Source organism: Nothoprocta perdicaria, unplaced genomic scaffold, assembly GCF_003342845.1.
Source record: "Nothoprocta perdicaria isolate Ctin4 unplaced genomic scaffold, notPer1 scaffold_834, whole genome shotgun sequence".
NCBI classification, from domain to species: domain Eukaryota; kingdom Metazoa; phylum Chordata; class Aves; order Tinamiformes; family Tinamidae; genus Nothoprocta; species Nothoprocta perdicaria.
The window spans coordinates 1-14,009 of NW_020456126.1; the positions used below are offsets into that span (position 1 = coordinate 1).

At 41.6% G+C, this 14,009-nt stretch overlaps 1 protein-coding gene across 1 annotated transcript; it reads right to left on the reverse strand.

The window, feature by feature from the left end:
- Window positions 1-159: 159 nt before the first annotated feature.
- LOC112958299 (phosphatidylinositol-glycan-specific phospholipase D-like) lies at window positions 160-13,669 on the reverse strand (the record flags this gene model as incomplete). Its single annotated transcript, XM_026052121.1, has 19 exons — window positions 160-262; window positions 356-382; window positions 655-815; window positions 1,111-1,287; window positions 1,952-2,045; window positions 2,134-2,230; window positions 2,779-2,920; window positions 4,739-4,895; window positions 5,284-5,358; window positions 6,296-6,406; window positions 7,499-7,685; window positions 8,545-8,684; window positions 9,192-9,312; window positions 10,194-10,259; window positions 11,130-11,269; window positions 11,352-11,379; window positions 12,151-12,258; window positions 13,060-13,114; window positions 13,621-13,669. Coding segments are annotated over 19 exons (1,998 nt in total), but the record flags the coding sequence as incomplete, so codon positions are not given.
- Window positions 13,670-14,009: the final 340 nt, after the last annotated feature.

The following is a 14,009-nucleotide window of genomic DNA, read 5'->3' on the forward strand; positions in this document are numbered from 1 at the left end:
GTTAAAACCCGCTTGGATGCAGCCCTGTGCCACGTGCTCTAGGTGACCCTGCGTGAGCAGGGGGGTTGGACTCGATGACCTCTGAGGTCCCTTCCAACCTTCGGCATTCTATGATTCTATGATTCTATGAAAACAGGATTTGTAAGCTGTTGACACATGCAAGTGGGATGGAAAGATGTCAGCAAGCAAAAAGCAGCAGTTATTTTCTTACCTTTCTTTCAGATTTTACAGTAATAACAGAACTCCCAAATCTTGACCTTTCCTATAAAACAAAGTTGATTGTTTAATATTACTGGTTTTAAAAGTTCGCTTTCTTCCTTTCTAGAACTCAACAGTTTGTCTTCTGGTTACCCACCTCAGGAGAAATCAGGACATACTGAGCCTGAAAGAAAAAAGAAGTAAAAGGCAATAAGGGGCTTGGAAGAACCATGCTGCTTACAGTGTAGAAGCCTAATGCAATAACCTGGGCCCCTGAGCAGCAAACTAATTCAAGAACGAACAGGAGCAGCCAAGTTACACAGCTCCAGAACTATGCATAACCTTCAGTTTCTGAAACCAAATCTGAGCACGCCAGCTCTTTTCATTGGATGTAATTTATTAGTTGTCCTTATACATATCAGTGTATCTCCTGATGTCACTGATATGTTTTCTTACCCAGTCCTCAGGACAGGGAGATATCCATGATTTGCAGTGACCCGTCACATCCAAGGCAGTCGTCTGGTTTCCATTGTAGATGTAGACACGGCCAGCTTCCCCGCCGAGCAGGATCGTGGTGATCTCGTTAGTTCGCAGCGGGGACGTCACAATTATTTCATCTGCACACATTCGTTACGGGACAGCATAACACACCAGAAGTCACATAATGCTACATCAAAACACAGAGTCGGCATTTACATATCTCTAGATGCCATAGATCCTATTAACGACTGTAGCTAGAATGTTTCGATTTGTGCCTAAAGTGTTTGGGACTTTGGGGGTGCCCCCTGAAAGGCACCATGGTATTACTTTTACAAGACAACTGATGAAGCCAACATGTCTATAGGTGACTGGTCTTCCCACTGCCCAGTGGGAAACATGCCACCTCTGTAACCTAGATTCATTAAGCTGTACCTAGACCATCGTTGTCCAGATCACTTAAGAAAACATCCCCGCCAAAGCGAGAAAACCTTCTGTCCCCGCTGAAGATGCTGAGCAGGGAAGGCTGGGCGCTCTCCGTCAGCTCATACATGAAAGCCAGCCCGGCTTGGTGCAGCACCGTGGATATAAAGGAAAATCTAAAAAAGCTGTCTGAGGGGAAAAAAACAAAGGAAATACAGCATCAGACATCACAGGAATTCAGGCTCAGGGCCTGGAAGGCATTGACAGCATTACTGACATCATTATTATTACCAGCATTACTGACAGCATTACTGGCATTACATAACATGCACAAATTAATGTAGTGTGGAACAAGGGCCAAGGTTTTTATGACTGACACAAATTCGCATAGAAGCAACCTCTTAATAAGAGTAGTTGTAGAACAATGCATGCAAGTTAAAGGGCATAGATATTAGAGTTGTACATTTTGACTCATGCAATTCCTTCCTGCCCACTCCTATAGCAAGGACAAAACACTGCCTTGTTCAGTTTCAAGAAATACGTAGGGTATTAACAAATCACTACTACAGAAATAATAGAGAATAACAGGTAACAAAGCTGTAAATAGAAGCAAGGCCCAGGAAGAAGGAAGTATTACAAGTATTACAGCTGAAGCTCTATATTACAGAAAACTGAAAAGTGTAAGGCATTTGCAGATGATTACAAGAAGAATCTCACAGTAATTACTTCTATATAGATTTTTAATGGCTATTACAATTTTAAAAATGTTAACTTTTTTTCTGTCCTCTGCTTGTGCATTTCAGAAGCAGACAATCCACGGCAGGAGCAATTTACAGTTCTGAGAGTGACATACCTGTGGTAGGTGCGCCCACCACCAAAACGGTCTTAGTGATCCCAGCTACGGATACGACACCACTGGCAAGGGATGTTCCCATTCTGCCCATGTCCTGTTAGATTTCAAAACAGCCCTGTGGTTCCCACAGAGCAACGCTCGTCAGTCACTCACAAGGCTCCGTGCTGGAGACAACGTCCTACCTTGTGGCCCATCACTGCAAACCAGGGCTCTGTGCTTGGTGGCTTATAGCCATAGACCTTCCCAACGCTCTGCCCAGCATCCGAAAAGGAGTTGCAGCTTGGAGAGAGTGCAAAATAATGTTGGTACACAGCAACACACCTCTTTTACAGATTCACCCAGAGTTTCTTCATTTAAAGGGCATTCCCCTTCTAGCTTAGCATAATGCTGGCTGCTAAAATCCTAGAAATCTATTTTGGTAATTCCCATTGTTGCTTTAACCTGATATATTTGGCACACTTAGGGCTTTGTCTGTCTTTTCCTTTCCTTATCACCCAATGAAATTTCGCACTGTTTGCTGCTAAAAACGCTATCTCAAAATAAAAGTAACTCTAGAGTTATTTTAGGTATGCTTATTATTAGCATTTTTGTACCCTCACCTCAAGAAAACCCACAAATACTTCTATGCCTCCAAGCAAAAAGATCCTTTACATACACAAACGAAGAGGGGTAAGAGGTAAAAATACTAATGAAAAAAAAAATGTTAAGTATGATCAAAGAAGACTTTTTCTAAAAAGCAGGAATCTTATCTATTATAAGCCTCAATCAGTGTAGGAGAAGTTGGGCAGGATGGAAGAAAAAGAGAGCAGTCAGAGTACATAACCCACCCAACACAATGCTTCCACGCAGGGCTGCCGATGAGCAGCAGCGTCGTGTTCTCCAGCTGACAGCTGTCCAGTGAAAAGCCAAACCAAGAATAGTTTTTTTCCCCCTTCACCATCCAGTCGGCATCCTCGACTGAGAGCAGACCTGCAGGAAAAGAAAAGAATTAAATCTGGCTGTACCCTGACGTGCAAAAATCTATTAGCAACCTCCAGAAGCATTTGGCCTTTTGTTCCAGGAACAGAAGTTTCTCTAAGGAAAGTTATATACTGTCCATGCTACGGAAGCACCTACTGCAGTGTAGATAAAATAAGTGTGGAATAATACTCAGCATGTAGCTACAGTGGCTGTTCAGTGCAGCTGGCCTCTAAAGCAGTGCAGGTCTACAGGAAGCTTCCAGCTTCTAGAAGCAAGCATGAAAAAGCCAGCAGACTGGCCTGCTCTAAATTGAGCAATTCTTGTAAGGGACAGGACAAGGCTGAAACTGTTTATCAGAACTAACAATGCTTCAAGAGAGGAGAAAAGTGATTTCAAATAATCCTGGCTATTGTTCAAATCATTGATGCTGTGTTTAGATTTTGCAAAGATGTCAGTTGTCAGTGTTTCAAAACTTTTCCTTGTGGCTTCTAACTTCATATAAGGTGGAATAAGGTGAAAAAAAATTATTGGAAAACTTAAATATCCTAATGAGCCTTTTGATAGCTGTATATCCTTTCCCACATCCTGTTAACTTCATTTAGTTTTACAGGCAGCATTTCCTCCCTCTTTCACAACAATCCTCATCACCTGTAACCATTAGCTGTATTCACTTGTAGCATTTCCCTTTGGCCACGGGAAGGAGCTCCTGGAATGATAAAAACTCATGGTGCATTTGCAGGCTTCCAAGAAAGACCAGCCAGCCCCTTTGTGACTGCCCATATGCAGCTGAATCCATTGCCATTTTCACCATTTCACCAAAAAGCAGTTCCTTACTACACAAGACACTTGAATTTCTATAATTTCCTTTAGTAGTCAGATACAAAGATAAATTTCTCATAAATAAGGAAGAATTTGAAGCTTTATCTGACTCATGAGACACTATTACTAAATAGAAACCCTTTGATTAAATTTCTTTAATTGAACTTTGAAAAAAATTATTGAACATAAACCATTCACGAACTCCAAGACAGCAGTGCAAGTTTGCCTGACAGAGAATAGAAATCAAAACAAAAAGACACCAAGAAAGTCTCTGTATAACAGAGAGGCCACACAGCTGAGCTCCTCTGCGTCACAGCACAGGATGTGCTGGGGATCTTGCAGTCAATGGCAGCCTTGGCTGCAGTGGCCATGAAACAGGGGACTTCAGTGTCCTGATGGGGGTAAGAAAAGCAAATGGCACAAAAACAGACCTGGCTTTTCAATACAGGAAAGATACTGATAAAGAGGGGCAAGCTCAGCACAGTGCCAGCAAGGGGCTGGAGCTCTTGCCCTGTGCAGCGAGGCTCAGGGAATAAGGTTTGCTCAGCGTGGAGAAGAGCAGCTTTGAGAGGCCCCACCAGCAGCCTGCCAGGGCCCACAAAGGGATTCTCAAGAAAACAGAGCCAGGCTCTTCACAGCATACTGAGGTTCTCAGTTTCTCTGTGCTTCAGTTTTCCCCACAGATGGTGAGAGGGCAAGAGATAATGAGCACAAACTGAGAAAAAGAGAGGCTTCACGCTGGCTATGAGATAGGAGATATTCTTCTTCCCACACAGACAGCCACACCACTGAACAGTGGGTCAGAAAGGCTGCGCAGTCTCCAGCCTTTTCAAGGCCTGACCAGACAAAGCCCTGAGCAACCTCGTCTGACTTTCATAACTGTTTTAAGCAGGAGGCTGCATTAGAGACCTCCTTAGGTCCCTTTCCACCTGAATTATCCCATAATTATGAACAAAAAATCCCAGTCATACAAGGTGTGGGAAGGTTAATTTACACAAGAGGTGTTACCTTGGGCACTTCTGTTGAAAAAAGAGTAGAAGGCAACCACAAATCCTCTCTGCTGCCCACCACCAGGCGCGTATGGGGAGCCAACCACCAGATCAGCCTTTCCATCCCCATCAACATCAGCTGCCAGGAGGGACCAACCAAAGTTACAGTAGGAATACTGCAAGAAACAGTTTGTTCAAGCTTGAAATGCACTTTAAGCCACCAATTCTGAAAATAAAGCCATTTTCTTATAGAGAGCTACTTTTGCATGCTGCTGATCAAACTAACTTCTCACACTCTCACCTTAGTCACACTTGCCTTTGGTGGGCTGAGCTTCCTTGCCAAAGCCTGCTCCTTCCCCTGCACTGCAGCACAGGCTTTCCCGAAAACAACCAACCCAAACAACCTGCAGCTGCCTGCACCACCCCCAGTGATACAGCCAGCACACTCCCTTCCCAAGCCTGCAGTCCAAAGCCTGCTTCAACATTTGTTCTTTAAGCCCACAGCCCCACACCCTTCCCCTCATTCCCTGCTAACACAGCCCCGCGTTACCCCAACCAATATACCTGGCAAGTTATGGTAACATCTGGTTGAGATCCCAAGCCTCTTCCCTCCGTGCCAAAATACACATATACAGCACCCTAAAATAGTGGGAAAAGCAAAACACAGAATGAGAGCCAGGGCCAGGGATGAAGTCCAAGACAAAGCACCAGCGAGTGAAACAACTCTCCAAGGCTGTTAACACACCTGCATTTTCTCACAGCACTGTCTTTCCCACCCCAAGGCCTGTGCTGTAGCAGACACTCTCACAACCAGACAACAAAGCAGGCTTAGGAAACAAAAATGTCACCATGCTCCTTTCAGCAGAGAATTACGTTTTCATCACACATTGGATAGGGGCAAGGAGAGCAGACAAAGATGCTGCCTATTATATTCGTTCCATGAACATTCACGTGGCTCCAGTGTTGACCACAGTTACTGAACACCGTGGCACGGGGCACCACGCACAACCGAAGCCATGCAACTTTCCAACCTAGTGGGTCTACACAGAAACATTTGCACTCTCATTTAGGCAGCTAGGTTAGGATGAATTTCTGAAGAGCTTTAAACTTAATGGAAGTGGTTTGAATTGACCTATTTTGCCTGAACGCTCAGATGCTGCTGCATGGGCTCATCTGGCAGGCACAAATCGTTAAGGCTCTGCAGCTTGATTAGGTTAGCACATGTTCCAGGGTCCATACCAAAATGTTGGTATCATCTGTTGGCCTTTTACAGCAGCCAACAAAGCTCATTGACCCTTCCTAAAAAAAGAGGTGCACTTGCCTCTCATAAAAGATATCTTAGGTTTCCAGCACATCAGTACTGCAAAGTTGGAATCTGATTTGGAAACTTATTGTGCAAAACGAAACCTCACTTAGGCACAGAAAGCTATCAGTAATCTCGTAAAAGCACCCAAAGATTATACATATTTGTGTTTATATAATAATGTCACCCAGAATAACAACAGAAATTGTCTCATTCCATTTTATCAATAAAACCAACCCTGATTGAAAAAAAAAACGGAAAATGAGGTCTTACTTTGTAAGTGAGAAATTGAGATCCTACAGAGGGTGCTCCCACTGCCAGATCGGGCACCCCATCGTCGTTGAAGTCCAGCACTGCCAAGGCAGAACCAAACCGGCCGGAAAGCTAAGAGAAGCAGGATGGCTCCCGTGAAAACAGCGCATGGGTCTTAAAGGTGCTACCCTCAAACCTAATGGACACTTGGCAGTGCCCAGCACAGGGAAGAACTGGAAGCAGAGATGATTAAAATCTCTTTTTAAAATTCTTAGGCTTTTCTTAACATCACTTTTCCCTTGAGTAATAACAGTCATACTAATATATCGAGTAGGAGTAGACTGTTCTGTCTGAGGATGTAGGGGATTTAAAGAATAAGATAATTGAACCCAATATGTCACTGTGCTATTTTTCTTCCCAGTCATTGATGTTATGTGTATGATCTGTGCTGTTAATAGCATTGTAACTGTGAACTCCTAAAAGACTCTTAAAGGGAGCAGCTGTTACTCCACAGTTTGTAATCACAGAAACAAATTAAAAGGAAATGTATCTCATATCTCTTCATTCTCCTCTTCGTGAATAAAGATGCTTACTATAGAAGATCATCTGTATTACCTAACAAGGTCATCTGATCCTGCTTCTCACTCACAAGCCATTCACCATTTTGTTAAATCCCCACTTTCTCTTTCATATTTTTCTTTTTATATTTTAAATAACATGTATTTTTAGTAAAGACAATACATAGTTTTGCAAGAAGTCACCAATTAACCAAAACCACAGCTTTCACAGAATTAAAATTAACCTGGGATAGTTTTAGATGAAAAAGAGGGGAAAGTTGCATCACTTGCTTATATGCGAGCAACCAAACCAGTTGGATTGTCATTTACAGAGACAGTCAGCCCAAGGTCTATTGTGTTCTATTACCCATTTATCTGTGTAAACCTGTAGGTCACCACTGCTTCAATTGTTCCTGTGACTTCCCTTCCTGTTCCTGTGACTTCCCTTCCTTCCCTTCCAATCTTAACCATTCTGTGATTCTGTGATCCTGTGATCCTGTGACTTCAGCAACAGTTTTATTTCTTGAAATGCATCTCTGATATCCTTTGACCAGGAAGGGCACTTCATGAACAACCTCATCCATATTAATGATGCTACTGCTCAGCCAAAATTCACCACACACTCAAGCAAAAGACTTAAATGACAAATGCCAGACTCATCCCTCACCTGCTGCCCCTCTAGCACTTGGTCTGCCTTCTCATCCAGATCCATGTCCTCTGGGGGCAAACCTGACCGGCTGCCATAGACGACATAGACCCGTCCTATCTGAACACGGCCCAGTGTGCTGTAACCTGGCGCTCCAACCACCACATCTTCACATCCATCCTGGTTTAGGTCAGCTGAGATCACGGCCCTGGGAGTCAAAAAAACACAGCATGAGCTGCCAGACCACCACCAGATTAGCAGGAAGCAAGTATTCTGCTCCTTCCAGGTAAGCCAAGATCTGCCTTTCCTGTCATTTTTTCTAAGAATATGCACTTCGTTTTCATATAATTGATTTTTTTTTTCTCTTGGACTAGGTAACCTCAGAGTTTGAAGGTCCGGCTTCCATTAACCCAGCTAAGACTGTGTTACAATCTGTTACAGATAGGGAGAGAGTCCCACTGAAAAGGGGAGAATACACTTCACTCGCTGCGCTGAATCCATCACTGAGTTCCCTACTTATCTTCCAATTCTTCTTGGAACAATCAATAGGCATCATCAGCAATTAACCCAGGAGAAACAGCTCCTGCAACCATCTAATCATTCCATTCAACCATCTAACAACAGCCAAGAAAAGGTAACAAGGTTCCTACATTATCAAGAACTAGAGCCAGAGATGTTTCAAAGTTTTGTTTCTTCCAGTCTATGCTTGATCACACACAGAGCTAAACACTCCTTCACTAAAGAGGAAAGTCACAAAAAAAGACAACTTTTTTTTTTCCCCCCCTAGAGAATGAGGTTTTCTGACTGGCTTTCACATTCTGAATGGAATTTTTGCTCTGCATATAATTTTAGTCAGTATTGACACAGTGAGGCTTACGATGTCTGACCGATGTCTGAAAGAAGAAGGTCCTACAAATCAACTGGCAGTTCTGACCAGCCAGCCAAAGACACTCAGGCACAGCTGATCACTGCTTGATTTGGGCTGATGCCCTGAAGTGTCTAAAAATAATATTTTGGTGGCTGCTCAATTTTTTCCAGAAATGAAGGTTAGACAAAAAAGTACCAACCATCCAAGTCTAGCATAGGGTGAAGTCAAAAAATACGATGCTGCTGGCTTGGAGATGTACTTAGAAGACTGTCCGTGTGGGGCTGCTAACACACTCCATACATTTGTTGCCAAAGCCTGGTTTAAGAAGCGGAGGGAGTTCTGAAACAAAAATAGTGAAGAGACACAGGGTTAGTTAAAACACAGGCTGAAGATCTATGGACCACATCAAAAGTCAAGCCACCGTCAGTGGAAATCACCACATTCATCTATGACTTAGGTCATGGGCATCACTTAGGGAAGAGGCAGAAATGTCTACGCTCTAAATGGCAGATTACTGAATAACTGCTCACTGCTCTGCTTTGCTGGGGCTTCTTAATTCCCCATAGTGATCAAATGACTCTCTGAGGTGTAAATATGAAAGATGATACATTCTGCCATGTTTGGTACTGCAAGATGCACTGAAATCTCTCTATAAAATGAGCAAAATAAAATAATTTAGTACTTATAGATGTACCTATCAGCACACAGACTAACAATCAGGGCAAATGAAGAGGCTGCTATTCTCATAAACAGATCTGCTCCACCATGCAGTATCCCAGACAGAAAGCAAAGCAGCTTATATAGAAAGCTGAATTTTAACCCACACATCTGTCACTTTTTACTTACTGCTGCCCACGCTTGCATATTGAAGTGAACTCCTCTCTCTGTGAATGTTATATTTTTTTTAATTGCTTCTGTAAGAGAAGAAGTTGTATTCTTGTAGTGTTCACTTCTGGGTCGCTTACTCCTGTTAAGAGAAAGGGGGCAGTAATAACAACTAGTGACACTGGATTAATGGGCTGAGTATTTTACACCAAAACTAACAATAGCAGATCGTTAGACTGCATTCAGCCAGACAGACATTTCTCCCATATATAAAGTGAGTTATCAAAAGGCAGCAGTTAAAACCCTATAAACTTATAAGATTTATGGGTTGCCTACGCTTGGTAAATATCCAGACATTTACAACATTTACAAAATCTAGTATCATCAACATTATTTATTTGGAGCATTTTGTTCGTCATCAATATTCTTGGAGCTCTGACAACATGAAAAAAAAGAAGAAAATTAATTTTCTTGCAGACCAAACTATTAATTTATGCTAATGCCTGTCTCTTGAATTCACATGCTGAAATTATTGCCAAAACAGAAGTATAAAAAACTCCTTTAAGAGCCATTCATGAATTTTTACTCCCTCCCTCAAAAAGCAGAAACTCTAACTTGTTGGCACCTAATATTCTAACACTTTACATTCATCTTTCAATTTTCCTACATTTCCCTAAAATCAGCCTTTCCCAACACATAAATGCATTACCCCCACACATTGACCAGAATTTTGCTGCAATTTGTAACCCTTGCAAATCTACTGACTCTGACGAAGTGTCAGTTTTCAACGTGGACATTTCTTGCACATTTTTTCTGAAAAAATTTTGACCAAGGTATAAACACGAAGCTAAAAGCTCATATCTCACAGCATAAAAAAAAATAGAATATGGGAAATTAAATGGAAAAAAAAAAAAAAAAAGCACCCAGGCGTCTTGACCTCCAATTGTCAATGTCTCAGTGCCCATGTTAGTGGAAGACTCTTCTCTCATCAGGAGGTCTTTGAGGCTTCAGGGCTGTACTTACATGTAGTTGTTCTTGTGTCCACTTGTGCATTTTATAAACAGAGGGTTCTCGGGCAGGAAGCAGCCACTAAGGAAATATTAAAAATGTGCTTTGAATATTTTCTCCACTATGAAAGCACAACTAAAAATACAACTTTTACCCTCAGCGATTCCTCTCTTAGAAGTTTCTCAAGAGGCCCTTCTAAAACTTAAAAGCTTCTTATTTATTTTAATGGCTTTAAGGAATTGCTTAGGATCTATAAGAATTCTGCATGTTATTATATAACCTTAAATGAAATTTTCTGTGGCATATCCTGCTAATTCTATTAATGTAAATCACTTATTTAACTTTGGAACACTGTGGACACTGTGGAACAACAAACCCAATAGCTTATGTCACACAGTCTTTCAAACACCACTTCCCAATATAGCTGCGGTGACATTATCCATATAAATGGAGCAATAGTCTTACACTCATAGTCTTACAAAGTTATTCACAATAAGGCTAAACTTGAACCAAAGCTTTAGAGGGCCAGAGCTTTCAGCATGAGGAGAAGGTGTCCTGTTTGCCTTCAGTGAGTGGAGGCATTGCCTCCTGGGAAGGGCCTTCTTGGACATAAAGCACATTCACAGTTGAAACTACCAGGCCAGGCAGCACCTCAGGGCCCAGCTTTGCTAAGCCCTTGAGTGGGTCTTAAAAGCTGCCCCCACCTCTTCCCTGTCTAGCATCAGCTGGCCATCTCAAAGCCTTGCTTGTAGAAAGTGGTGTGGCCATGCAGCAAATGCAAACTCAAGGCCTGTCCAGTGCACCTGGGTAAAACAGTGTTATAAAAATCCATTTTTTTCAAGAGAAAATTTAAGGTACCTGCTCTAGGAAAGGACCAGCCTGGGGAAGAAAAATTAAATAGGTAGCAAAATCTAAATACTGCATTTCACATCGACAGAAACACCATTATACCTGGTTCCATTTTCCAACATATGGCTTGTCTGCTCAAAAATGTTGTTTGTCCAAAATGCCATGTCATCTACCCCTCCCAGGAAATAATCATGGAACTTCTCCACCAGAAATGGAGATTTACCAGCATATGTGGGAAAAAGCTATGAGAAAATAAACACGTTTAGTAAGATGGTCTTATCTACCTTCATGTTTTCATGTTTATAAGGAAAAACAAAAACTAACCTTGGCAACAGCAAGCCTTTCTCCATGCCTGCAAAAAAATACACAATGCTTCAAATATTAACATGTTTCATCTAAGGGCATTAAGTTTTGTAAGCAGTTCATTTCAAGTCCTCTGAATTTTGAGTACAGAAAATACTGTGTGAGTTATTACGAACAAGAACATTTTAAATTTCCTTGCTGGTTGTTAATATATACATTTTTAAGAGCTGCCATGAGAGAAGTAACAACCTTTACTGCAGCCCTTAATTTGAGGCCATTTCCAGTGTTTATGAACGCTGTATGACTATTGGTAATTCACTGAAGTAAAGAATACAGGTAGCCTGGCCAGAGTATTCAAAAGCAGACACTGCCAAAATTAAAAGTCTTTGAGTTTTGATGTCCAGCTCCATGTATTCTGCTTGGACCTGAAAGGATCTTGTACACAACACAAGCAAGCCATCTGCTTCAGAAGATGTACTATTCCTTCAACACATGAGAATCATACTACTAAGAGGCCAAAATGCCACAGCACTTCAAGACACAGCTGCTCACTCATAAAAACTTAAATATGATAAACACATAGGTTTGTTGAACAGCTAAGATGCTGAGCTGAGATGTTGTAATCACGAGTTTCACAGTCTCAATTTGTATTGCAGCCTTTCTGATGATTCAGGTGCCTTACAGTTTAGGAGGGTTAGTAGGAAGTTTGTATTGCTGGACCCAGTGCTTCGATTTCTGACCTGGCATTTCCAAGGGGATTATCAGCATTTTCCTACATGAGTTGCACTCATAAAAAACTAGACAAAGCTATTCAACTTACAGTTCAAGAAAGAGCAGGTAGGTACAGTCAGTAATTGTGCTTTCTGTTATGATCTCGCTTCCATAAAATTCCTGGTAGATGGCTGCTAGGTCTTTGACAGGCACATACCTAAAACCAAGACTAATGTATTGTAACAACATCTTACAACACCCACACATCAAAATAGATAAGGAGATTATTACAACAACTTAGTAATTCTGTAAATATCAAAAGACTGTAAAAATAAGACTGGTATTTTCCAGTATCATTTGTGCCCCATCTACTCCTGTTGAAATAGAAATTTCCATACCTCCTACCACAACATTTTCCAGACCTGTGCCAGAGTTCAGATAATGCTGGGCTTTATCTAGACAGAGTCCTAGATGAATCTAGAGTCCTAGATGGACTCTGTCCTGTTTTCACTAAGTTTTTTTCTTCAACTAAAAACTGCAAGTGAGAAGGAACTTGTAAATAAATGTCTAAAACTGCTTCTTCCATTTTTTAAAAAATGTTTTTAAAACTTAGCTGAATTCTGCAGCATCTGGAAATCCACGTGAGATGTTGAGCTATTTCAGAAATTGCTTGGACATTCCAGCAACCTTTTTTCAATTACCATTTCATTAATAATTACATGCAATACCCTCCTGAGACAAATAACTTAATCTGTCCTGCTGTGTTCCTGTTGTAAAACTTCTCTTTCCTCTGTCCTTTCAGTTTTTCACGGCAGGAAATAAATATGCACACAAGAAATACCAACTTTAGTAAAACCCCCACAGAACCTGGGCTTCAGAATACAGATAGAAAAGGATAAAAGAATGATAGCATTATACTAAGACCACAGTGAAACCACCATAATCATTTAATATGAGCATAGAATAAGTATAAATAGTTATTCAAGAAGGTAATCTCTACTTCAGATCATTATCTCACCAATTTGGCGCCAGGTAGCTGAAGTCCAGCTCAAACTGACTCAGCACATCTCCTCCTACAGAGGAAGGAAGAAAAACAAAACACAACAACCCCAAGTCTTCCGCAGCTGTTGTGGACACCAGCATCATTGCTATGGCTGTGCTAGCTATGTTCATATGGCAGCGCATCGCTTCAGTGGCACAAATCTTTCTCCTTTAGAATATATAAATGGCTCACCTGAAAGTATACTCTGCATTTTTTACTTCTAGAAAATAAGAAAAACTATGCCACAGTTAAAAATCACTGTATTGGCCCTACTGAATCTCTGGTATAGTCAACCTCAGTCTTAGTTTAAATACAAGTTTCCATGTGCCCTACTGCCTCTCGTGAAGCACGGAGCACAGGGCCCGCAGATAAGGACAGCAAGGGCCTTTTGAGCTATGGGGGAGAGCAGGAGCACCCTGGCCTTCTGACACATTCTTGGCTCCTTCATTGCACAGGACAAGAGCCAGAATCATCCACAATAGTTTTGAAGTGGACTAGTTATACCAATTGGAGTATTCTAGCAAACAGAAACATTACCAAAATCACCAACACTGTGAGCTTCTGAGTAGGAACCACGAAAATCAATCTGGAGAAAGAAAAAAACAAGAGAACTCAGCCTATTAGCTTTATTCATCCTCCATACAGTGGTAAGAAAAAAAAATCAATTACCCAATTTGCCCAGAAGTTTGCCAAGTCTCTAACCTGTAAACTTTCTTGGGAAGTTTGTGTCATTACTTTTCTGAATTGCTTCCTGGAACTGGGCTGGCTCCAGCTTTTTGTTTCCCTCCCCACTGGACTCCAAAGCCAAACTATCAATTCAAATAACTCCAGTCATAGAATCATAGAATCATAGAATGCCGAAGGTTGGAAGGGACCTCAGAGGTCATCGAGTCCAACCCCCCTGCTCACGCAGGGTCACCTAGAGC